At 32.8% G+C, this 25,267-nt stretch overlaps 1 protein-coding gene across 3 annotated transcripts in view; it reads left to right on the top strand.

The window, feature by feature from the left end:
* EPHA6 (EPH receptor A6) overlaps positions 1-25,267 on the top strand; it is a 932,172-nt gene that overhangs the window by 569,222 nt on the left and 337,683 nt on the right. For all 3 annotated transcript variants that reach the window (XM_050778969.1, XM_050778968.1, XM_050778970.1), the window contains one exon: positions 19,298-19,422. In XM_050778969.1, the coding sequence (XP_050634926.1) occupies positions 19,298-19,422 (125 nt within the window). The remainder of the gene's footprint in view (positions 1-19,297; positions 19,423-25,267) is intronic.

Below are 25,267 nucleotides of genomic sequence, written 5' to 3'. Positions count from 1 at the left end.
ATGTGGAATATGTAAGTTTTTTCTAGATTTTTAGTGTTGACTATTGGAAAATCTCTAGGATTAAGTGAAATGGCTCTTTTATGACTATTACAATGTTTATTCAATGTTGTCTTTTGTCCACAACAATAATAATAAGCCAACTATTTTGAGTGCTTGCCATGTGTCAGGCATTAAGTACTTTAAATGAAATAATATACATATTCCTCACAATCTGAATGTTGGATATGATATTATTATTTCAACTTTTTAGAAAAAGAAACGAAGGAAACTGAGAACTTACTTAAAATGATGACAGTCTCATGACCAGTGAGTAGCAATGCTGGGATTCAGTCCCAGGTAGCCTGGCTTCAAAGCCCTTATGCTTAATTACAGCACTGTGCTGCCATATGTAGTACAGCCTGGGCTGACTCTCCTGATTCTCCTGCCATCCCCACTCGTTTACTCATTTTTAGTTTTAGACCCTCAATGGTTACTAACATATTTCAATGAAGAGGAAACTTAGTATTATTTCAAAAGTTTGAAACACTTTACTGTCCTACTGACACATGCCAACATGGCAGTAGTCAATTCAACCTTTTGAGCCTGAGTCAACAGAATAAACTTTTCAAAGGCTAATTTAATATTTTTTCCCAAAGTAGTATTCCAATATTCAGAGAATTAATGAATATGGTAAATTATTTTTTATTTTTTTATTTTATATAACATGAAATAATAGAAACATCATACTATTTCCCCCCTTTTTGATATTTATAATTTTGCTTGACTCAGCATTTCCCAAACATACTTGAGTATAGAATACCTTCTTCATAGCAAGTATATCAACATCTTGAAGAACACTGTTAAACCCACGCTAAGTTTGGTAAATAAAGTACCGAGTTATGAGCTGTGATATGTTGATGAGTGTTTAAAACTAACTCTCCCAGGGCAAAAATAATTTTTTAAAGGCCTGATTTGCAGTGTTTACCAAGTTGTGTCATAAACACCTTCATCATGGCTGATTTAAAGCTACCAAAATAAGTTGCTGAACAGAGTAAGGAAAAGATGGACACAGTAGGTTCTGGCAAACTGATGAGAACTGGATCCAGCTCATCATATCTTTATGAATCTTGACAAAATGTATAATTTCTTCTTTTATAACTGTAAAAGTATCTCTTGATGTGAAGACCATTTTACATAAAGAGACCAAAAAAGATAGTTAAGAATTACGTTCAAGGGTCTTATTTAAGTATCTTTACTTTATGTGGACACATTGAAAAATCACATTTGAATCAAGTCACTCCATATACTTATGAACCCATAGACGTTCTTCAGAAATTCTAACATTAAATGCATATCAAGATAACCTATGTCTTAATAACTCTAACTATTTAAATGTATACTCTTATCACAAAAAGATATAACATAGTCTAGAATAAAAGAATGTAGTATGTACTTAGGGAAAAATTACACAGAGATAATCATAGGTTAAAAGAGGTGAAAAGAGGTGAGAAGTTTAGACCCAGGTTTGTTTCAAAGGGGAAGCGGGCACATCTTCACAAGGCTGGCAGGAGAGAAAGAACAAAGAGGGACATGCTGCACACTTTTAAACAAAAGTGTTAACCAGATCTTTTGAGAACTCATGCACTATCATGAGAACTGCAAGGGGGAAGTCTGCCCTCATGATCCAATCACCTCCCACCAGACCCCTTCACCAACATTTAAGATTACAATTTGACATGAGGTTGGAGTGGGGACAGAGAGGCAAATCATATCATTCCACCATTGTCCCCTCAAAAATTTCATGTCCTTCAGACATTTCAAAACACAATCATGTTTTCCCAACAGTCCCCCAAAGTTTTAACTCATTCAAACATTAACTCAAAAGTCTAAGTGCAAAGTCTTATCTGAGACAAAGTAGCTCCCTTCCACCTATAAGCCTGAGAAATTTAAAAAAAAAAAAAAAAAAAAAGTTACTTTCCAGAACTGTGAGCTGATTAAACCTTAGTTACTTTCAAGAATTGTGAGCTGACTAAACCTCTTTTCTTCATAATTACCTAATCTCAGATATGTCATTACAGGAGTGTGAGAATGAACTAATACAGAAAATTGGAACAATTTTCTGGAAAAAAAAAAAACAATAGGAGTACAGACACTGGGTAAATACACTCATTCCAAAAGGGAGAAATTAGCCAAAACAAAGAGGCTACAGGCCCCATGCAAGTCCAAAATCCAATAGGGCAGTCATTAAACCCTAAAGTTCCAAAATGATCTCTTTTGACTCCATGTCTCACATCCCGGCACATGATGCAAGAGGTGGGCTCCCACAGCCTTGGGCAGCTCTGTCCCTATGTCATTGCAAGGTACAGCCCCCTTCCTCTCTGCTTTCACAAGGTGATGTTGAGTGTCTGCAGCTTGTCCAGGCACACGGTACAAACCGTCAGTGGGTCTACTCTTCTGGGGTCTGGAGGATGGTGACCCTCTTCTCATAGCTCCACTATGCAATGCACCAGTTGGGACTCTGTGTTGGGGCTCCATCCCCACATTTCCCCTTTGCATTGCCATAGTACAGGTTCTCCATGATGGCTCTTCCCCTGTAGCAGACTTTCTGCCTAGACATCCAGGTGTTTCCGTATATACTCTGAAATCCAGGCAGATGCTCCCTAGTCTCAACTCTTGCCCTCTGTGCATCCACAGTCTTAACACTATGTGGAAGCCACCAAGGCTTGGGGCTTGCACCTGCTGAAGTAACGGCCCAAGCTGTTCCTTGTCCCCCTTTTAGCCGTGCTGGAGCAGTCATGATCAAGTATCATGTCTTGAGGCTGCACAGAACAGAGGGGCGCTGGGCCTGGCCCACTAAACCGTTCTTCCCTCCTAGGCCTCCAGGTCTGTAATGGGAGGGGCTGCCACGAAGGTCTCTGAAATGCCTTGGAGGCATTTTCCCCATTGTCTTGACTATTAACATTTGACTTCTCTTTACTTATGAAAATTTCTACAGCTAACTTGAATTCCTTCCCAGAAAATGGGTTTTTCTTTTTTATCACATGGCGTGCCTGCAAATTTTCCAAACTTTTATGCTCTGCTTCCCTTTTAAATAAGTTACAATTCAGTTTTTTGTTGTTGTTGTTGTTGTTTTTGATTTTGTTTTGTTTTTTGTTTTTTGTTTTTGTTTTTTTTTTGGTTATGCAGTTGGGCATAAGCTTTTCGAAGCAGCCAGGCAACACCTTGAATGTCTTGCAGCTTAGAAATTTCTTCTACCAAATACCCTAAATCATTTCTCTCAAGATCAACGTTCAACAGATTTTTAGAGCTCAGGCACAATGCTGCAATTCTCTTTGCAAAGCACAGCAAGAGTGACCTTTGATCCAGTTCCCAATAAGTTGCTCATCTCCATCTGAAACCCCATCAGCCTACTTTTCACTATATACATCACTATCAGCATTTTGGTCACAACAATTTAACAAGTCTCTAGGAAGTTCCAAACTGTCCCTCATCTTCCTGTTTTCTTCTGAGCCCTCCTCCAAAGTGTTCCAATATTTGCCAGTTACCCAGATCCAAAGCCACTTCCACATTTTCATGTATCTTTATAGCAATTCACTGCTCCCATTACCAACTGTCTGTATTAATCCATTCTCACACTCCTATAATGACATACCTGAGATTAGGTAATTTATGAAGAAAAGAGGTTTAATCAGCTTACAGTTCTTCAGGCTGTTCAGACCTCTGATTCTGGGGAAGCCTTACAAAACTTACAATCATAGCAGAAGGTGAAGGGGAATCAGATACGTCTTCACATGGCTGGTGGAAGAGAGAAAATGAGGGGGAAGTGCTATACACTGTTAATAACCAGATCTTATGAGAACTCACGCATAATCACGAGAACAGCACAAACGAAGTCTGCCCCCGTGGTTCAATCACTTCCTACCAGGCCCCTCCTCTAATATCAAGGATTAGAATTCAACATGAGATCTGTATGGGCACATAAAGCCAAACCATATCACTAAGCTTTCCTTATCTATGTCATGAAGCATCTCATTGATACATGTAAGTATTTCAGTCAGTCTTTCTCATGAAAACTTCAGAGACAACAAAAACCATCCACAATTATGCTACTAGCATTGAAACCATGCTTATTGCATTAAAACTGTTGGAGAAGAAAACTTTTTTTTTAATCCTCTTAGCTCAGTGATGTGGGGCCTGCAAATTAAACTGACAAAAGACAGGTCAGCAAGCAAATAGATTTTTACTTATATATGTACAAAGGAGTTCACGGAGAAATGGGACTCAAGGAGGGAGTTAGGGAGTTAGAATTGGGGGTTTATATACAATCTTAACAAGGAAAGGGAGAAGAGAACAATTCTTATGGGGAAAAAAAAATGACTTTTAAGAAAGACAAATGGGTCCATAGGAGGATGGGTGAGTGATAATGATAGTTTTGTGGTAATGTCTGTTTAGATGATTTCTTATCCTATTGCTGACTTCTCCTCTTTGGTAATGGGAGGCAATCTTCCTGGTCTGCTAAACTGTGTAGGGGATTTATGACAGCTGAATTCTTTGGAAATCCTCTGCTTTTAGGCAGATAAGGGAAGTTTGGGGGAAAAAGATCCTCATCACAAATATATTCTGGAGCCTTTCAAAACTAATCTGGACAATGACATATATTAAGTGTAGAGGCAGTAGGACAACCAAGAATGCGGGGAGATAGTGACTAAAGTAAGGAAACTGATCTGCACAGGTATTCTGAGGTTTTTCCGCAGCACAGCATTAGGCCAGGAAACACCATCATTGTGGATATTTGAAAAACAAAATGTCCAGCAATCAGAGGCCATTTGTTAGTTGATAGCTGATGTGGGCCCATTTTGAGCCTGATAGGTAACTTCTCTTTGAGGAAAGATGTGGCTTCCTTAAGAAGCAGGCGAATGGAACTAACAGGCTACAAATACAAATCAAAGACAAATTTATACAAATGAGTATATAAATATTAAAAACTGACCATTGATTGAAATTGGTCTCTCAATTCAAAGCAGAAGAAGATGGTAAGAATTACAGCAAATGATATAATTCTAAAATTATTAAAGACAACATAGTGCATACACTCAGAATGATACTCAAAATACTTTAAAACTTTATGGCACAGGCATTAGCCAGTTGGAGCAGTGCTGGCTGAAAATAGTTGATATAGTCATGATGTGTGCTGTTCACCATTGCACATGTCAGATATTTATATTATCTCATTTTTCAATAACTCCCTTATGACCTAATATAACTTGAATATTTAGAGCTAGATGTTGCTGAATTATAATATTTATTTTTGAAATTAATATTACATTAGATTTATTTTTCATACCTACTGTATAAGTAACTTATGATAATTGTAAGAAAACAACTATTTCTTGGTTGCATAAACAAACCCTGTAAATGTATTTGTACAAGGTTTAAAAGGTTTTACAAAGTTTAAAAACATTAAATTGAGCTTTGTGTATTTTTCCTTAGAAAGATAATTTAGAACATAAAAAGCAAGATTATATAGCACAACATGTTGCATTTTAAGTAAAGTATGAAAATGTGGCAAAGATTTTCAATATTATTCATTTTGAATAATAGCCCGGTTTTGGTTTTAAAATTCTTTGTAATCCTATTAACTTATGCAATAAATGTGAAGCAATGTTATTTTTAACAAAGTAGTCACAAAAATCAGGGGGAAAAAATGAAACATTTGCCTTGAATGCTTTTGAAGCTACTGTGAGAACATGAAGTCGAAATTATGAGCTAGCAGCCAACATGAGAAAACACAAGCTTCTTCTCTGCATGTAGTCAGTGATTTGTGAACAACAATTACTAACTAGAGAAAATGAGGGGAAAACACAGGGCTCAGCCAGGTGTTACCTTACCTCAGTGATTTACTCTGCTATTTGATCAATGATGAGAACAAAATCACCCATATCCTCGGGAAGCCGTGAATGTTTCAAGGCAGCTGTGAAAGCACCTGGCTACTTGTCCAACACAAAGACTACGTCCATTAAGGAAGAATCAAGATTTATTTCTATGGGCTTGAACCAGAAATAATGGCTGTGAATTTGCTGTTGCTTTGCATTATTTCTTTAATGAGAGAACAAAAGCCGTTTTGCAGCCCCATTGTAGTGAACTGGCAGGAATACCAGCATCTCCCTGAACTACTGTGACAGGATCATTCAGCATTCCCTTCAGCAGCCAGCAGTATGTGCACTTTCTACCTTTCTGTACCTTCTGGAATATATATATCATATATATGGGGTATATATCACAGAAGGAATATCATATATATATTTATAGTGTGTGTGTATAAATTATTTTCCCTTTAAACTATTTTCATAAATTATAAATAATACAGTTATTCATACACATATATACATATTGTATTATGTATATAGCTTCCACTCCCAAAAAGCAATAGAGATAAAAATACAAAAATGCACATTTTAAACAGATTTTACAGCTGGAGTGTATAGAAAACATTATATAGAACCCTAGGGTAAGCTGTGATATCCTACAAAATCTATGGAACCCAGCAAAATTTCACCCAGTAGAATTTTACTGATCAAGATAGGAAAAGGAGATTACAGTTCATGGGATGGAGGACCTACGAGGGTGATGAGAATGGGCTTAAAATTAGTGAAAAGGTAATTGATACTGGGGCATTTTCAACCAACCATCAAATCATTCAGAATATTTTTGCTTTTGTTTCCCAATCTAAATAATTTTTTAAATGAAACTGTTAAATAATGGGAAATATTGAAAATCCAAGAAATGAACCTAAGGTAGCTTTTAATGTTACACAATAGAATCACAGCATAATGTATTTTATTTTTTAAATTAATACTGTATGTTCAAACTCTCATCATTTTGAAATAACCTTTCCTTATTTTCTGGTTACTATATAATGATGGTTACTAATAATCATTACTATTATCATTATTATAATTATCATTTTTGCACTTTTTTACATTCTACTTTCATATTATGTGTGTGTATGTGTGTGTGTCTGTGTATATATATGGCATCACATACAGGATTTGGGGGTATTTGCTATTTACAAAAAAAATGGAATCATGTCACACATATTGTTTTGTAACTTGTTTTTGACACTTTACATATAATGCTTATTTTTGTATGCCTATATATACACACTTTTTTAAATGTATTGATTTCTTTTGTTTCTAAACTTTTTACAAAATACAACAATAAAATTTTCATGTAAAGCTTTATCCACTCATAGTAAAATATTTTAAAGATTTATATCTCTATAAGCTTCATTACTTGGCTGCTTCCTTTCCATAATATTAGTTAAAATGATTTTAATCATCTACTTATTAATGACTTGTCTAATTATTTTAATATAATTTTTACCTTTAAAATAGCTTTTCAATTAGCTCTTTTTTTTTCCTGTACCTGGAACATGATGCAAACTTTTTGTTGAAGAAATCAGAAATCAGCTGAGGTCCAGAAGTTACAAACCATATTCAAATATAACTAGGATATTTCTACATTTAAAACCTATTTTAAAATTGTCGTATGTAATTTGTATAATTGTACAGATCAAATAATAATACTTCTGCCTGGAAGAATTACAGAAACCAATGTTCTTGATTTTAATATAAACAGATGTTATGAATGAGGAATTTGTTCAATGTTCAGATGAGGTAGGCCGAATGATTGATTTTTCTTTATGGCCAGGCCAACTTTCTGAGATTTGGGAAAATAGCCTATGTTAAATTCCTAGAAAGTACTGGTACAACATATATTCTTTTTACTGAAACATGACAAGTAATAATAAGGTCAGAAGAATCTCAGAGTGGTGCAATTTGAGGATACATTTTTCCTCATATTTCAAAGAAACTGAATTTTACAGAATCTGTCATATAAGCAGTTTTTCAAATGCCTCTGGAACTAAAAGTCAGTAGATGTGTATGGTGTAAATTACTGAAAACAGCAGCTAAAGACAAGCTTAACAGTGAACATGTTAAATCACAGTCATAAGACTTATCAAAGAGAAATTAAAAAGACACAGATTATCCTGACAACCTTAAAGATAACTTGTCCAGTCTTACTCTCCGTAATTAAGTGCTGACAGTGCTGTGGCATTTTGATTCATCATTAATACAGTGAATTTTCACTCTGATCGATACAGATAGTGAGAGTTTTCTGTGCAAATATTTTCACAATTCTTCCAATAATGTCTTGTCAAGCTACCAGCATCTCACTGGCATGGCAAAAGGAAGTAGGAAGAGTGAACAAGTAATTTTATACTCATTGACCAACCTCTCCCCATTTTGCTCCCAACTACCCTCTCCAGACTCTGGTAATCATTGTTCTACTCTCTAATTCTAAGAGATCAACTTTTTTAGATTACAAACATGAATGAGATCTTATGGCATTTGTCCTGTGCTGGGTTTATATCACTTAAGATAATATCTGGGTCCATGCATGTTGTTACAAATGACAGGATTTTGTTATTTTTATCAGTGAGTATTGTATCATTGTGTAGATAGAGATTAATATACAAAATATATAAGGAGCTTAACTCAACAATGTAGTAATAATGACCCAAATAATCCAATTGTTAAATGGGCAAAGTGTCTGAATAGATATTTCTGAAGAGAAGACATACAAATAGCCAACCTATATATGGAAAATAGGTTGATTCAATCTCTTGGCAATTGTGAATAGTATTCCAATGAACATCAGGGTACATAAATTTGTAACATATGAATTTCATTTCCTTTGGCTATTTACCCAGTACTGGAATTGCTGGAAATATCTCCATCTATTTCCAGCCAACTGATTTTCAAAAAAGACACCAAGAACAAAGACTGGAGAAAGGTCAATCTCTTCAATATATGACACTGCTGGAAAACAAAATATCCACATGCAGAAGAATGAAACTAGATCCCTGTCTCTCACCACTTAACAAAGTCAACTTAAAATGGATTAAAGACATGAATGTAAGATGTGAAACTATGAACCTACTAGAAGAGAACATAGAGAAAAGACTTCAAGACATTAGTCTAGGAAAGGAATTTTTGGATAAAACTGCAAAATCCCAGGCAACAAAAACAAAACTAAACAAATGGGATTATGTCAAACTAAAAAGCTCTGCACAGCAAAGGAAATAATCAACAGAATGTAGAAAAAACCTGCAGTAATGGAGAAAATGTTTGTAAACTATAAGTATGAAAGAGATTAATATACAAAATATATAAGGAGCTCAACTCAACAATATAGTAATAATGACCCAAATAATCCAATTGTTAAATGGACAAAGTATCTGAATAGATATTTCTGAAGAGAAGACATACAAATAGCCAACCTATATATGGAAAAAAATATTAAACATCATTAATCATCAGGTAAATGCAAATCGAAACCACAATGAGGTATTACCTTACCCAAGTTAGAACAGCTCTTATGAAAAAGACAAAGAGTAACAAATGATTGCAAGGATATAGAAAAGGGGGAACTTTACACAGTATTGGTGGGAATGTAAATTAATACAGCCATTATGGAAAGCTGTATGGAGATTCTTCAAAAAATTAAAAATAAAACTACTGTATACCTTTCTTACATAAGGTCATTTGTGCTTACTTTGGGCACACCAGATAATCCAGGCTAATTCCCCACCTCAGAATTCTTAATAAAAACTGCAAAGCCTCTTTGCCATAAAAAAAAAAAAAAAAAAATCACAGATTCTGGGAATTATGATATGATATTTCAGAGCTATTACTCATTTTATTACAGCTGTTATATTGGTTTAACATACTACAATGTTATTTTCAAATTCAGAAAGAAAAAAAAGGAAGAACATAAAGTAGTAACGGGCTGCATATAAGTCTCACATGTATATTTCAAACTCATAACTAGGTTTCAACCACATGAAGGAAATAGATAGCAATGTATATTACCATTAAATTCTGATTACAAGAAAAAAACATAAAAACAAAAGCATATGAGACAGATATTCTTAGGAACTATTGTGATATCTAAAGCACAAAACATTTAAGGAACATTTCCAAAACAAAATATAGGCCAGAAGTATTTTGAAGCATGTTCTCAGGTTTCAAAAAATGTCAATTAACGCGATAAACATCTATCACATCTACAGAATTTCACAGGTAAAATTGTCGTGTTTGATTATACTGTTTCCTTCCTGAACATACACAGAAAGAAACACTGTCCTGTGTTTTTGCTTTGCAATTATACCCATTAGTTCATTAGTAAAGAGAAAGGAAAAAATTATATAGTGTTAAAATTTTGTTCTGGTTTGTACTTTCTGGTCTGTATTATTTATTTTATTTTAGTATTATTCTTTATTGACATTTCATTGTGTGGTTTTTTAAAATATATTTCCATTAAAACACACCTACACACACACACAGCCCTTTCCTAAAAGAGGCACAAGGAAGAAAATAAAAGAAACATGTAAAGAAATAAGGCAGTAAAAAGCATTTTAAAAAGTAAATGAAGAAAGAAAAGAGTAAAGAAGGAAGGCAGGGGCATAGAAAGAAGAGTAAAAAAGGAGAGAGAAGAAAAGAGGATGAGAGATGAAGGAAGGTGAAAGAGTTAATTCTATTTATGCTGAAAGTTAGAACCTAGGACCTAGTTGGAAGTTACAGGAAGACAGTGATTCCATATGAAGTCTTTTCAAACAACTAGAGGTTTACAAAAAGGAATGGGTAGCCTTGTGGTATAAGATACTCATTAATGCTGGAGCAAAAAATGGATAATAAGTTATCAAAAAGTGTCAGGATTTTCTGGATTGCTGGAAAAAATATATTAAATGGCTTATAAGGTCTATCTTCATACTAAGATTCTCTTGTGTAGCATTCACTATTAAGATTTTCATTGTCACAGCATGTGTATAGGAGTGTGCTCTCTTTGTCTATCTCACTTTCTCACGTAAGCACGCATGCACACACACAGGGCGTGCACATGTGCACACCCCGATAGGTAAACCTTAATAGATCTAGAATGCTTATAGATGACTGAGAATTAGCATTATTTAATGCAGTTTTAGAAACATAACTTTATAACCCATAAGTATTAAATTTTCAAAATAATGCATATTTGTATTTATCCATAGTGTAAATTTGAATAATAGTATTAGGAAAATTTAAAAATAACATTTTCAAAGGCAACAAGGATATTTGTGACATTATTTTATTTCTTGCTTTAATTTTGAGCGTAGATTCTAATTTTGAACTTATTACACTAAATTGGAATTCATTTTAGGAGAAAATGTAGTAAAATATGTAATTTTTCAATTCTTTCTCAGCACTTTGATTTAATATTAAAATTTACCTTCACATCTCTTCATTAAACAATTGCTCAACTCCTGTGATATTAAGCATTCTTATCTTTAAAATAAAGACAATTTCCATTCCATTGATTTATGAGATTGAAATAAGATAAATATACATGGTATAAAATAAATATTTAATAAAAATATTGTCTTGAGTGCAAAATAGCTAACTACACTAATTTATGATTCCTTCAGGTATCTCCACGTAAGCATTAAAAAAAAAAAAAAACACTCATCTAATTGTGAATGAGGCCTCTGTTGTTAACTTATTCCGCTGTATATATTTTTTTTCTTCAAATTTTTGTTACATAGTGTTTGGAAACCTATTGGAAATGTAGTCATCAAAAAGGTTTATATTTAAAGCCATTTCAGCAGTCTATTCAACAATCTTTTTCTTGAAGGTCAAAGCTAAGATTTTGAAGACTTAAATAAAAATGTATATCAGAAATAAAATTCTGCTGAAACCTATCCTGAATACGTAATTCTTACTCAGGGAATATTGCTTGAGCCTTCAAGTTATTCATTCCATCAGCCTCTGATCTGACAAACGCTGGATTTTATTTTCCTGCTTTTTTCCCCCTTACTTTTTAGCATCAGAGATAAAAATCAATAGTTGCTCTTCTGTGTCCTAAAATCAGTTTTTCTCATATGGAAAATAAATGTATATGCTATATTTTCTGCTTTGTATTTATTAATTCAAGAGTGTTACCACCATATGTCAGACTCAAATGTTATATAATCCTGGATTATTAAGAAAAAAATCATTAAATATATTCAAAACTAACTATTTAGCTTTCATATATGGAAGCCTTTAAAATAAAATTCTGTGTACCGTTGGCCTCTGTGAACACAGAAAATCCAGCATTTGGGGGTGTATATTGACCTGTAAATTGTTTCTGTCATCCTCTCCTCCAATTCATTAACCATTTAAAGTGTGTGCTTAATATATATTGATTCAGTTCTTGCATAGTATGTCTCAGAATATCCAAGTTATATGAAGCAGTTTTCTTAATAAAAATTTAACAAAATAAAAAATTTGTGCATGAAATGTGAAAACTCTTATAGGAAAGTATTGTAAACTTCAACATTAGAGGAATGATTTCATTAAGTATACAGAATGGAGTATTTTAGCAATTAAAATAATAACAGATACTATTTCAAAATATGGAATTGGATTTAATATGCATTGTTAAAAATAGAATTACGTAAAATTATGTACATTTTATAGCTATGTAAAATATGTATATTAACATATGAAAGGACTGTGCAAAAGCAAAGAGAGTTTAGGGTTTAGCATATTTGGACCCTGAAATCCATTTTTATTTATTATTGTTTTTATAAAAGTATAGGCTGGAACTCATAAAATTTAGGTAATGTAGGTGTACTATTAATTGCCCACTGGAGAACTGTATAATAGAAAAATAGTACCTATATTTTTTGCAATAGTCATTCTTTTATGCTGTGGCTATAATTGAATTTCTTTTAAGTTTTGCAAGGATTATAGTGCTGACCTTGAGTGCTAAATCATTATGAAGCAAATGTAAAACACTGGTAATATTGCTTTAGACATTGTACATTAAACTGAAAATTAACCATAAGATTGTATACATGAAGATGACATTTTCAAAAATTGTAATGAATTGATATGTTTCAATCAACTTCTAATGTATATGATTTCCCTTTAAAGTTATAATTTATCCATAAAGCACGATGTAATACATTATTACACTATAATTGAAGAACGTTAATGCAGCTTCCAACAGGGACAAATTTAATAAAGGTGGTTTATTAAGAGCAAATGTGTCTTAATTTATATGGTAAATTATCTGAGCACTTTTTCTGTTCCTTTTTTAATGAATCAATTGAGATTTAATTACTGAAGTTGAATTGGATACAACTTTATGTAATAATATTTTCATTTAAATATTCTTCATTTGTTATGCCAAAAATAGTACATATGGTTGCAACATAAAGAACATATCTCAAAAACTTCTGTTTTCTTTTGAATCACTAAATTGTTTTCTTTGGTTACCCAAGAGTAGTCTCTCTGTTTAATGTAATAGTGAGAATGAATTCACTAAATACATACTCTTTTTCCATTCATTTTATTCCTTGTCAACATAAAAGTATAATATTTTGGCCTGAAGCTCATAAATTCTTTTTTTATTTTTAATTGATGCATAAAAATGGTATATATTTTTAGGGTGCAGTGTAATATTTTGATACATGAATATACTGTGTAATGATGAAATCAAGGTAATTAACATATGCATCCCCCCACACATTTTTTTTTTGTTTGAAACATTCAAAATCCTGTCTTCTAGCTATTTAAAAATATACAATAGCTTATTAGCTATAGTCACCTACAGTGCTGTAGAACACTAGAAGTTACTCCTTTTACCTAGCTGTCATTTGGTATTGTTTAGCTAACTTTTCTTTATCCACTTCCCTCCCCTTCCCAGCTTCTAGTAACCATTATTCTATGCTCTACAATAAGATCAAATATTTTAGCTTTCACAGATGAGTAAGAACATGCAGTACTTATCTTTCTGTGACTTACATATTTCATTTAACATAATGGCCTCCAGGCTCATCCATGTTGCCATAAATTACAGAAATTCATTCTTTTTAACAGTGGAATAGTATTCCATTGTGTGTGTATTACACATTTTCATTATTCATCTGTTGATGGAAACTTTGATTGCTTCCATGTCTTGGCTATGGTGAATACTGCTGCAATAAACATGATGTGGGGGGCTTAGGGTTGGGGGGGGATATCTTCAGCATACTAATTTCATCTCCTCTCGATATATACCCAATAGCAGGATATCTGGATCATATGATAGTTCTATTGTTAGTTTTTGAAAAGCCTCCGTACTATTTTTCATAATGACTGCACTAATTTACATTCCCTCTGGCAGTGGATGAGTTCCATTTTCTCTGTATCCTTACCAGCACTGGTTATTTATTTTCTTTTTGATAATAACTATCCAAATGGAGTGAGATGATAGTTTATTGTAAATTTGATTTACATTTTCCTGTTGATTAATGATGGTGAGCATTTTTTATATATCAGTTGTTTGTATGTCTTCTTTTCAGAAATGTCTACTTAGATCCTTTGCCCATTGTTAAATAGGATTATTTTTTGTTGTTGAGTGTTTTGAGTTCCTTGTACAGTCTTGATATTAATCCATTGTTGAATGATTAGTATGCAAATATCTTCTCTTGTTCTACAGGTGTTTGTTGACTCTGTTGATTGTTTTCTTTGCTATGCAGAAGCTTTTAGTTTGATACAATCTCATCTGTCTATTTTTGCCTTTGTTTTTGTTACCTGTGCTTTTGAGACCTCTTCATAAAATGATTACCTGGACTAATGTCCTGAGGCATTCCCCTAGTGTTTTCCTCAAGCAGTTTTATATTTTTGAGTGTTACATTTAAGTCTTTAACCCATTTACACTGATTTTTGTATATGGTGAGAGATTGGTATCTAGTTTCATTTTCTGCATGTGGATGTACAGTTTTCTCAGCACCATTTATTGAAAAGTTGCCAAAAACATATATTGAGGAAAGGAATGTATGTTTTTGGCATCTTTGCCAAAAATCAGCTGGCTACAAATGCATAGGTTTATTTCTGTACTCTCTATTCCGTCACATTGGTTTTTAAATGTGTTTCTATGACAGAACCATGCTGCTTCGGTTACTATATCTTTGTTATATATTTTAAAGTCAGGCAATGTGATGCCTCCAGCTTTTTGTTTTGTTTTGTTTTTCCCTCAAAACTGCTTCAGTTATTTTGGATCTTCTTTGTTTCCATATATATTTTAGGATTTGTTTTTTCTATTTCTGTAAAGATTGTAATTGTTATTTTGATAGGGGAGGTATGGAATCTAGATTGCTTTGGGTGGTATGGTAATTTAACAATACTAATTATTTGAATTCATGAGCATAGCATGTCTTTACATTTATTTGTTTCCTCTTAAACACTGTTTTATAGTTTTTAAAACTATATGAACTATAGTATTTAAAACTATATGAAACGCTGTTTCATCACTGTTTTATAGTTTTTATTATAGAGATTTTTCATCACCTTGGTTAAATGTATTCCTAGATATTGTATTTATTTATTGTTGCAGCTATTTTAAATGGGATTGCTTTGTTGATTTTTTTCAGCACATTTATGACCGTTGGATAGAAATGCTACTGATTTTTGTACGTTGATTTTGTATCCTGCAACTTTTCTGAATTTGTTTATTAATTCTAAGAGTTTTTTTGGTAGAGTCTTTACGTTTTTCTATATATAAGATCACGTCATCCTCAATTAGCGAGAATTTTATTTCCTCCTTTCCAGTTTAATTACCTTCTCTTTCTTTCTCTTGTTTAACTGTTCTGGCTAGGAATTGCAGTTCTAAAATAAATAAGAGTGGCAAAAGTAAACGTCCTTGTATTATTTCAGTTCTTAAAGGAAAATCTTTCAACTTTTCCCCATTCAGTATGATGTTGGCTGTGTATTTGTCATATATGGCCTTTATTGTGTTGAGATACATTCCTTCTATACCTAATTTGTAGAAAGTCTATATAATGAAGAGATGTTGATTTTTATCAAATTTTTTTTTTTTGCATCTGTTGAGATAATTATATTTTTGTCCTTCATTCTGTTGATATGATAGTTAAGAATTGGTATTAGTTCTTCTTTAACAGGGTGGTACAATTCACCCGTGAAGCCATTGTTCCTGGTCTTTTCTCTGTTGGGAGACTTTTTATTACTGGTTCTATCATGTTACTCATTATTGGTCTGTTCAGATTTTCTGTTTCATCACTATTAAACCTTGGTAGTTTGTATGTGTTGAAGAATGTATTCATTTCCCCTAGGTTTTGAATTTGTTGGCATTTTGTGGTTTATAACAGTCTCTAATGATCCTTTGTATTCTTGTGGTATCAGTTATAATGTTTTCTTTTTGTTTCTGGTTTTATTTATTTGGGTGTTCTTTCTCTTTTTGATTTCTTTCCTGATTTGTTTATTTGGTAACTCAGAAGCATGTTGTTTAATTTCCACATGTTTGTGTATTTTTTGAGGTTCATCTTATTGATTTCTAGTTTTATTCTATTGTGATCAGAAAAGACACTTGATATTATTTCAATTTTTGTAAACTTGTTGAGACTTGTTTTGCGGCCTAACATGTGGTCTATCCTGTAGAATGTTCCATGTGTATGAGAAGAATGTTTATTCTGCAGCTGTTGGATGAAATGTTATGCAACTATTAGTTAGGTCCATTTGGTCTACAGTGCTATTTAAATCCAATATTACTTTTTTGATTTTCTGTCTAGATAAGCTGTCTGATGCTGAGAGTAGGGTGTTGAAGTCCCCAACTGCTATTGTACTGGGGTCTATCTTTCTCTTTAGATCTAATATTTGCTTTATATATCTGGTTGCTACAGTGTTGCGTGCAGATATATTTACAGTTGTTACATCCTCTTGCTGACTTGATTCTTTCATCATTATATAAATGTCTCTTTAAAGTTTCTGACATAAAGTCTATTTTACCTGATGCAATTATAGCTATTCTTGCTTATTTTTGGCTTGCATTTGCATGGAATGTCTTTTTCCATTACTTCACTTTCAGTCTATTTGTGTCTTTACAGTGAAATTAGTTTCTTGTAAACAGTACATAGTTGGGTCTTGTTTTTTTAAGTAGTCTTGTTGTGTCTCTACGGTCTATAGTTAGGGCTTATTTTAAATAGTGAAATATCTGAGTGCTTTTTCTTATATACCACATTATTTTTGTTTTAGCTCACATGACAAACTTTTATTTCCTAGTGACTTCTGTAATTCTCTCTCGTTTTAAGAACATATTCTAGTCCAAATATAATGTTCCCATTGAACAGCCAGAAAGAATTTTAAATATAGTTTCTAAAGACCTTATTTCCTTAGAAAAACCAAACTTGTCATTCTTTCAAATTTAAGAAAATACTTTGTCCTTAGAACAAAAAAGCAACTTTCAGAAATAAAATGCCAAACTTTTAATACTTAAGACTTTCCTAGAAATTGAAAGTATGACAGAATCAATTTTTCAAATCTAATTCTCACCTGTGATTGGTACATTTAAGTAGATTTCTGAAAATGAATTGGAAAGATATAATGAGTTCATAATGTAACTTCTAACTTGGAGTTTTTATTTACCTTAATATAGCTGACATTTTTTATATTTTTTCTCCCACAGGAGGAAAAAATCTAGTTCTCAATAACAACATAATTGCTCATTTGATTTATACTTTAATATGTATATATAACAGCTTCAAAATTATAATACCAATACTAATATCATCAATATCATTATTAAAACAGTTTAATAATTTTTAAATAAGAAAATAGTTTTTCTTATTTAATTATTAAAGCACATCCCATTGATATTTTTGTTAAATCAGTGTGTTTAAAGCTATGTTTAACAGTTCCCTCTTAGAGGCTGTGTCTTCAATTCTATACAGTATTCTTCATTTTATGATTCTGTTAATTTTTCAAAATTGTTCTTAAAATTATTTTTAATCACTTATAATATTTTTACTTTACAAAGTAAATTTGCAAGGCAAATATATATTCACAGATGTCCAGTTTCTAACCTCGTAGTGTTTATCCTATTGCCTTTCACCCCCTAAGGGCAACCATTATAACCTCGTAGTGTTTATCCTATTGCCTTTCACCCCCTAAGGGCAACCATTATAATTATTTGTTATTCTTAGGTTTATCCTTACATTGTTTTTATACATTTTTCTTCACCTTACTTTCTTCAGTTAAAAATATATTCTGAAATAACTCTATTCTAGTGCTTACAGATAGCCATAATTCCTTTTTACAACTTCATGATTCTCTAGTGGATGTAGCATAGTTTTTCAACCAATCCCTTATTGATGGGCATTTAGATTGTTACAACTTTAGAAATAAATCTCCAGGAATAGTATCGTAAATATGTCACTTTGTGTTGTGCAGTGTATCTCTGAGAGAGGTTCCAAAAAGCCAAAGTGTAAATAAATACATAATTTTTGCTTTAAATCTTTAAGCTTCCCTTGATAAGAGTTGTATCATTTTGCATTACCACCAACAATGTGGTGCAGTGTTGTATCCCATATCCTAGCCCACAGAGTGTCTTACCAAACTTTGTATTTTTTTTTTTTTTTTTGCCAATCTGTTGTGTGAGAAATGGCATATCTGTGTGTTTTATTTGGATTTTATTTTTTCTGAATGATTGTTGACTTCTATGTCAAACACTGCCGGTTTTTTTTTTTTTAATTAGAATACTTAAAAAGTATTTTCTAAAAGGTGCAAAGAGAAGAATCTGAGATATATATATTTTAGTTATATATTGGAAGCTTAACACAGATTATTTTAATTTAGAATTATAATATATAGGAAAATAAAAAGACATGATTCTGAAAGTAACTTCTAAAGTTAAATATTTTAATTTTATTCAGTGTCACAGAAACTATGCAAAAGAAATAATCCTCACATTCATAAACAATCATTTATTGTAATTATAAAGATTATAATATAAACTTTTATGAAGCCTTAAAATGTCTACAGGAAAGGGAGAAGCCTATAAATGATCTTGCAATTTCAGAGTTTGTTTTTTCCTACAGTAGATTAATATTTGATAAAACATAAGAGCCAAGTGTATTGTATTTCATGTTATAGCTGAAGACCAAAATCATTTTAAAGAAAAATATCCTCCCCTAATAATACCAAAGATGAGTTCTGGCCCTTATTCTTGGAATATCTGAGTTTTTCCTGTGTTCCCTAAGAGTGTTCCTGAATATATTTAATGCCTTATTTGGATTGAATAGAGCATATCCTAAGGCTATCTTATTAATCTGCCTTAAATAAATGGTGTCCTCTTCAACAAGAATTTTATTTTCCTTGGAAGAGAAAATATTAAAGAAAGGTTAATGGAAAATGATTCCTGCCAATTAATTCTTAGTTATTTTCTTTCCTTTCAGCACCTTCCCTGATAGGTGTGGTAAGGAAGGACTGGGCATCCCAAAATAGCATTGCCCTATCATGGCAAGCACCTGCTTTTTCCAATGGAGCCATTCTGGACTACGAGATCAAGTACTATGAGAAAGTAGGTCTTATTTGGAGCTTCCTATAAAACTACACATATACGCATATATATGTATATATTAAGCATGTCGTTATACTGTATTATTTTATTTTAAACCCTGTTCTTCTTTGGCCTAACCTCATACCTTCTGTTTTTTTGAATCCTCTCTAACTTGCTATTCTGCTTGTAACTTATTAATTAATTTATCTTGTTTTGTGTCAGATTAAAGGAGAAAATGTAAGATGTTCATTTCTGTCATGACCTACTCTAGAGAGTTTTACAATATTGTAAGAAGTAGTAACTTCTTCAATTTATTCAATTTATAGTTTGGTTACTACAATATTGTTTCTAAAATTCAGTTGGGAAGAAGTTTTAATATTGAATTACTATAACTTGAAGTGGGTTTTTGTAGCACATATCCTTTGCCAGGGAGTTTAAAGTTACAGTCGGCCATAATTCGGAAAGCATTATTTAAGGCATAAATGGAAATAGAATATAAATGAAACACTTTCTTTACATTCAGGTTAGCTATTTTATTTTATAAGAAGCTAGCGAGATAAATTCAGTTGACAAATCCTTATTTATAATAATGGAACCCTTATTTCCATTTTTGTCATACAATTAGTATATTTCCCCAAGTATATACTTTATTCCCTTTATTATATTCACGTTCTTTATGCGTTTTTCTCTCATTCCTCACCATTATGATATTCTTGGCATAAATATTACAGCAGACCACATAGTCAATTCTGATATGTCTTATTGTGTTAATACTACTTCTAGAAATTTGCAAAGGGAATGTTAAATAAAAATTTTAGTGTAAAAATTATATGTAATATCCAGTGGTATATTACAGTGAGAAGGAACATCTTGCATTTCTGTACCTTACTAGAAGCAAAGGAAATCATAAAGGAATTTAGTCTTCCTCTGAAGAAATTGAGGGCAAGAGGAGAAATAGAACTCCACTTTCTTAGTTTGTTTTGTGGTGCTATAACAGAATACCACAGATGGAATAATTTATAATAAACAGAAATTTATTGACTTATGGTTCTGGAGACTAAGAAGTCTGAGATTGAGGTCCCAGCATCTGGAAAGGAACTTCTTGGTTAGTCATCCCATTGTGGGAGGGCAAGGCCAGGGTGACAGAGAAGCAAAAGGAAGCCAAACTCATCCTTTTATTAGGAGCTTACTTCTGCAATATGAAACCGACACCCATGGTGACACCAATCCTGCAAATGAAGCCATAACCTTCATGGCCTAATTACCTCTTAAAGGTTCCATCTCTTGATACTGTTATAATGGCAATCAAATTAAAACATAAGCTTGACGGGGACATTCAAACCATAACACATAGCTTCCTCTATTCTGCTTCAGAGTAAATCTAGGTTTGATAATGGGAGATGTAACTTAGTAGCATAGCTGTATCCATTTTTTGTTGCTCTAATAACTTCAGCATTATGTAGTCAATTAAAAACTGTCATTATCTTTAAGTGACATAGATAAATCCATAGCCTAAGAAAGGACAAATTTATTGAGTTTAAATTGGAATACAGATTCTGCAAATTATCCTGGCTACTATGTGCTCAGAAATCTGCTGGGCTAGCCTTTCAAATGTTACAGCCTATAGCACACTGTCACAAGAAAACATATATTTTCTGTTGACTGGTTTAAATATATTTTCATACACTCAAAATTTCTGACTATTTAACAAGCAATGCGCATATATATACAAGCAACTTTTCAGAATCAAAATATTTCTCTGTTTTGTAAGGGTTATATTTTACACACAGAAAATCACTAATGTTATAATAGTTTATACCTTATATGTTTGCGGATGAAAATAACTTGCAATATTTCTAAGTTAGGATAAATCATACAGATTTAATAGACAGAAAACCACATTCATCCAATCAAAATTTTCGAAATCAATATGATTCTAAAAGATAGTAATTAACATAATATTTATATTCATTCTTATATGTACAACATTTGGCTTTATTACATAGGTTTTATTTTAATGATGGAATAGGTAATGTTATAAAGGAGTTTATTTCATAAGAAAATAGCAATAACCCACTACTAATGGATTAAACATGGAGTTGGAAGTCAAAGATTTCTAATTCATGTTCTGAGTCTGCCTCTCATTATGCTTATGGCCAGGAAAAACTCAATTAAGCCCCCTATGCCTCAGATTTCATATTCACAAAATGGAAATAAAGATATCAACCTTTATGGCGGCTTGTAAAAATTAGGTATAAATAGACCTAAAGATGAATAACTCTAAATTAGTATAAAAATCACTTGAGCAAGCATTAAGGAAATATTTGGCAAATAATACAACATAGAATCAGAAAATGATAGCATGAGAATTATGTACAAACTAAATAAAATAATTGTTCTTTCATGTATAAATAGACAATATATAAGCAACCAATCAAAAATGTTAGAATGCTAAAATCTTTCAGAGAGAACATAAAATGATAGCATTGAAATTTTTACCTACTTTGACTTCAGATTCTAACTGTACATTTTACATATCTGTATCTATGACATGGTTTCTCATTCCAAGCAAAGATTTATAACTTATAACTATGGAAAATTATAATAGAATTCAGTTTAAAGTGCTAATTTCTTTCTTTATTAGTAATCTAAATATTGTTCAGTAAGAAAAGATTAAAAAGAAATATATATATATAAACATATATCATTTTTGGGACACAAATATTCTCTCATATGTTTATATTTGTATATTATTATGTAAGTATAGAGAAATACAGAATAGAATAAGATGCACACTGGTCTGTTTCAAGTTTTGCCTATTTGGAAGAGTGAGGGAATGAGGTATTTGGACAGCAGCAGGGAAAACAGAGGGAGGTAGCTAGTATAGATAAATATGGATGAATGGATGGATCCTAAATAGCTTTAGTCTACGTCTTTACTAGTTGTCTGACCAAAAGCAGATCCAGAGACAAGTATTTGTATGCAAATGATTAAGCAAACTCCCAGGGGAACCGGCGAAAGAATGGGGCCATCAATACTGTGAAGGAAGGTGTCAATCAAACTGAGTGACAATGAAGGAAGCTCTGGATTCTAAAGTATATCTCAGAGTTCATCTTATGAAAACAAAGAATCTGGGCTTCTCTACTCTGGCTTTAGTCAGTTATTGGCTACAGCCTTTGGTGTAAGTACATATATGGTGTGCAAAAAAAATTCATAGGCACTTCTGGTTCTCTGCAGTGGCTCCAGTAGCCCGAGTTTAGGTTCTAAAGAAGGCTACAGGTACAAGCTCTTAAACACAAAACACATAAGCTGGCAAATGGAAACAGGAACAGATAAAAGTAATCCAAGTTGATTTGCTGGAGCACTATTAAAAAAGATAGCTAAATTCTTGAAGAACTATTGGAGAATTAATGCTTGGCTCATTGTACTGTTTATATACTTTTGTCTTTAATATTGGTGCCATGTTGTTAAAAAATTGCATTTCATTTCAATCAGTTATTCTGTATTGCTATACACATAATTGATCCACAAAATATCCATATTTACGCAATTCTTTGAGGAATTCATGCTGTTTAAAGTTTTTATTTCAAATGCATTTTTCTGTAAATTAGGAAATAAGTTAACCTGCTTGGAATGTGAAGTGTCTACAAATACCTGAGGTTAAACAACATACTATTGTTATCAGTGATCTTTGCTCAGAGAGTGATATATTAGAAAAAAAAAGCACTGGTCTGAGTATTCAAATATTTGAGTTTGGCTCAGATCTCAACTTTCATAGTTCTGTTTTCTCATCTGTAAAATAAGGACCTAGAAAGATCTAGATCTAGGTAATCTTTTACAGTTCTAGCTATTGTCAAATGCTCATGTTTGTGTATATACTGTTATATAGATAAACTATCTTAATGTTATCCCATCCTTCAGATAACTGTGGTTTTTCATTGAAATCTACTGAAATTACACACACACACACACACACACACATTCTTTAAAATACCTCACCATAAAGAGCAGTATTCTTAACATCATAATTATATGTAGAAATTAAGACCCTGGCATTATTCTCTTTCTCTCTGTGTGTGATGTGTCTGAGTGTGTCTGTGGTATGTGTGTCTGCATGTTTGTTTATTAAGAGTGATATGTGAGAAAGAGAATATATTGCTTTGTGGGTTATAATTAGTTAGATATTCCTTAGTTAATTACATTCCCTAATTTTTAAGTCACTTTTCTTTTTCATACTCAGTCTTTCATTTTTCTTTAACTCAAGTGAATATAACTTGACTATGAAAAAGCACTTTAAAATAATAAGGGAAGTCAAGATAAGTTACAAAACTTTTTATTTTATTTTATTTTTTTACTTACTAATAATACTTTTCTCCAATAGGCTCTCCAGTAGTGCCCATTCATATAATGAGGGAACTAAGACATCACCTGCTCCCAACTTCTCAGTCTTCCCCTTTGAAACAGTCCAAACCCTCTTCTATACATATTGAAGAGCAAGCATACCCTTTGTTTTTGTTTGTTTTGTGATGCTATACCATAATATCTGAGACTGGGTAATTTACAAGAAACAGAAATTTATTTCTCACAGTTCTAGAGGCTGGGAAGATTAAGGTGCCAGTAGGTTTGGTGTCTGGTGAGGGCCCCCTTCCTCATTTCCAAGATGGCTCCTTGAATGCCATATCCTCCACAGGGGAGAAATGCTATTCCTCACCCAACAGAAGAGGAGAAAAGCAAAGAGAGGGGAAGGGGAGGGCCATACTTGCCTTTTCATAAAGCACCAATCCCACCAAGAAGGCGTAGCCTTCATGGCCTAATGATCTCTTAAGGGTTCCACCTATTAATACTGTTACAATGACAATTAAATTTCAAAATGAGGCCGGGCACGGTGGCTCATGCCTGTAATCCTAACACTTTGGGAAGACATTCCAATCATAGCACCCTTCTCTTATCTCTGTTCCCTTCTGTCCTTAACCTTTGTGTTCACATTCTTATTTTTCCTCCTGTGCCCTATTTTCCTTTCTCCTCCCTACTTTTTCCTCTTTCCTTCCCTTTTTTTCTCTGCCCAAGCAAGGTACACTTCCTTCTCTTGCTTCTTTGTTATTTCATTATTCTCTCAGTCCGTTTGGGCTACTATGATAAAAACTAATAAACTATGTGGCTTATAAACAATAGACATTTATTTGCCATAGTTTTGGAGACCAGGAAGTTCAAGACCAAGGCGCCAGAAGCTTTGGCATCGGGTGAGGGCCTCTTCAGGTTCATAGACAGTGGTTTTCTCACGGTGTCCTCACATGGCAGAGGGGAAGGGAGTTCTCTGGGGTCTCTTTTATAAGAGCAGTAATCCCATTCATGAGGGCTCTACACCTAATCACCTCCCAAAGACCTCACCTCCAAATACCATGGTCTTGGAAGTGATTATTTCAACATATGAATTTTGGAAGGACATAAACATTCAGACTCTAACAGTTATATTTACCAAAATTAGTCTTAATCAGAGTTATTTATTTGTGGATCTGGACTCCCCCCAGTAGTTTACGAGTCCCTGAAGAAAAGAGGTGATTTCAACCCTCAATCCTTGCCTAACACAGCTATTTCCTTTCAATAACGTTCTAGCTGAATTAGTAAAATTCTCTCTTTGTTCAGAACTCACTCCCAGGAAATTAAGGTATCATGCAGCCACTGTAAAATTACTTCTAACAATTTTTTTTAAAGGCAGAAAAAAAAAAAGAAAGCCAGCAAGACTTTCTGTTTCTACCTGTTCATAAGAAAGACCTATGTACATATGTCTATCAGCTGAGAGACCATTCTGTTAAGAACAAGAATGTAAGCTCATGAGGGCAAGGATTTATTTCGTTCACTTTCCTAT

Source organism: Macaca thibetana, chromosome 2 (genome assembly GCF_024542745.1).
Source record: "Macaca thibetana thibetana isolate TM-01 chromosome 2, ASM2454274v1, whole genome shotgun sequence".
Lineage (NCBI taxonomy): Eukaryota > Metazoa > Chordata > Mammalia > Primates > Cercopithecidae > Macaca > Macaca thibetana.
This window is presented reverse-complemented; position numbering and strand designations above follow the sequence as displayed.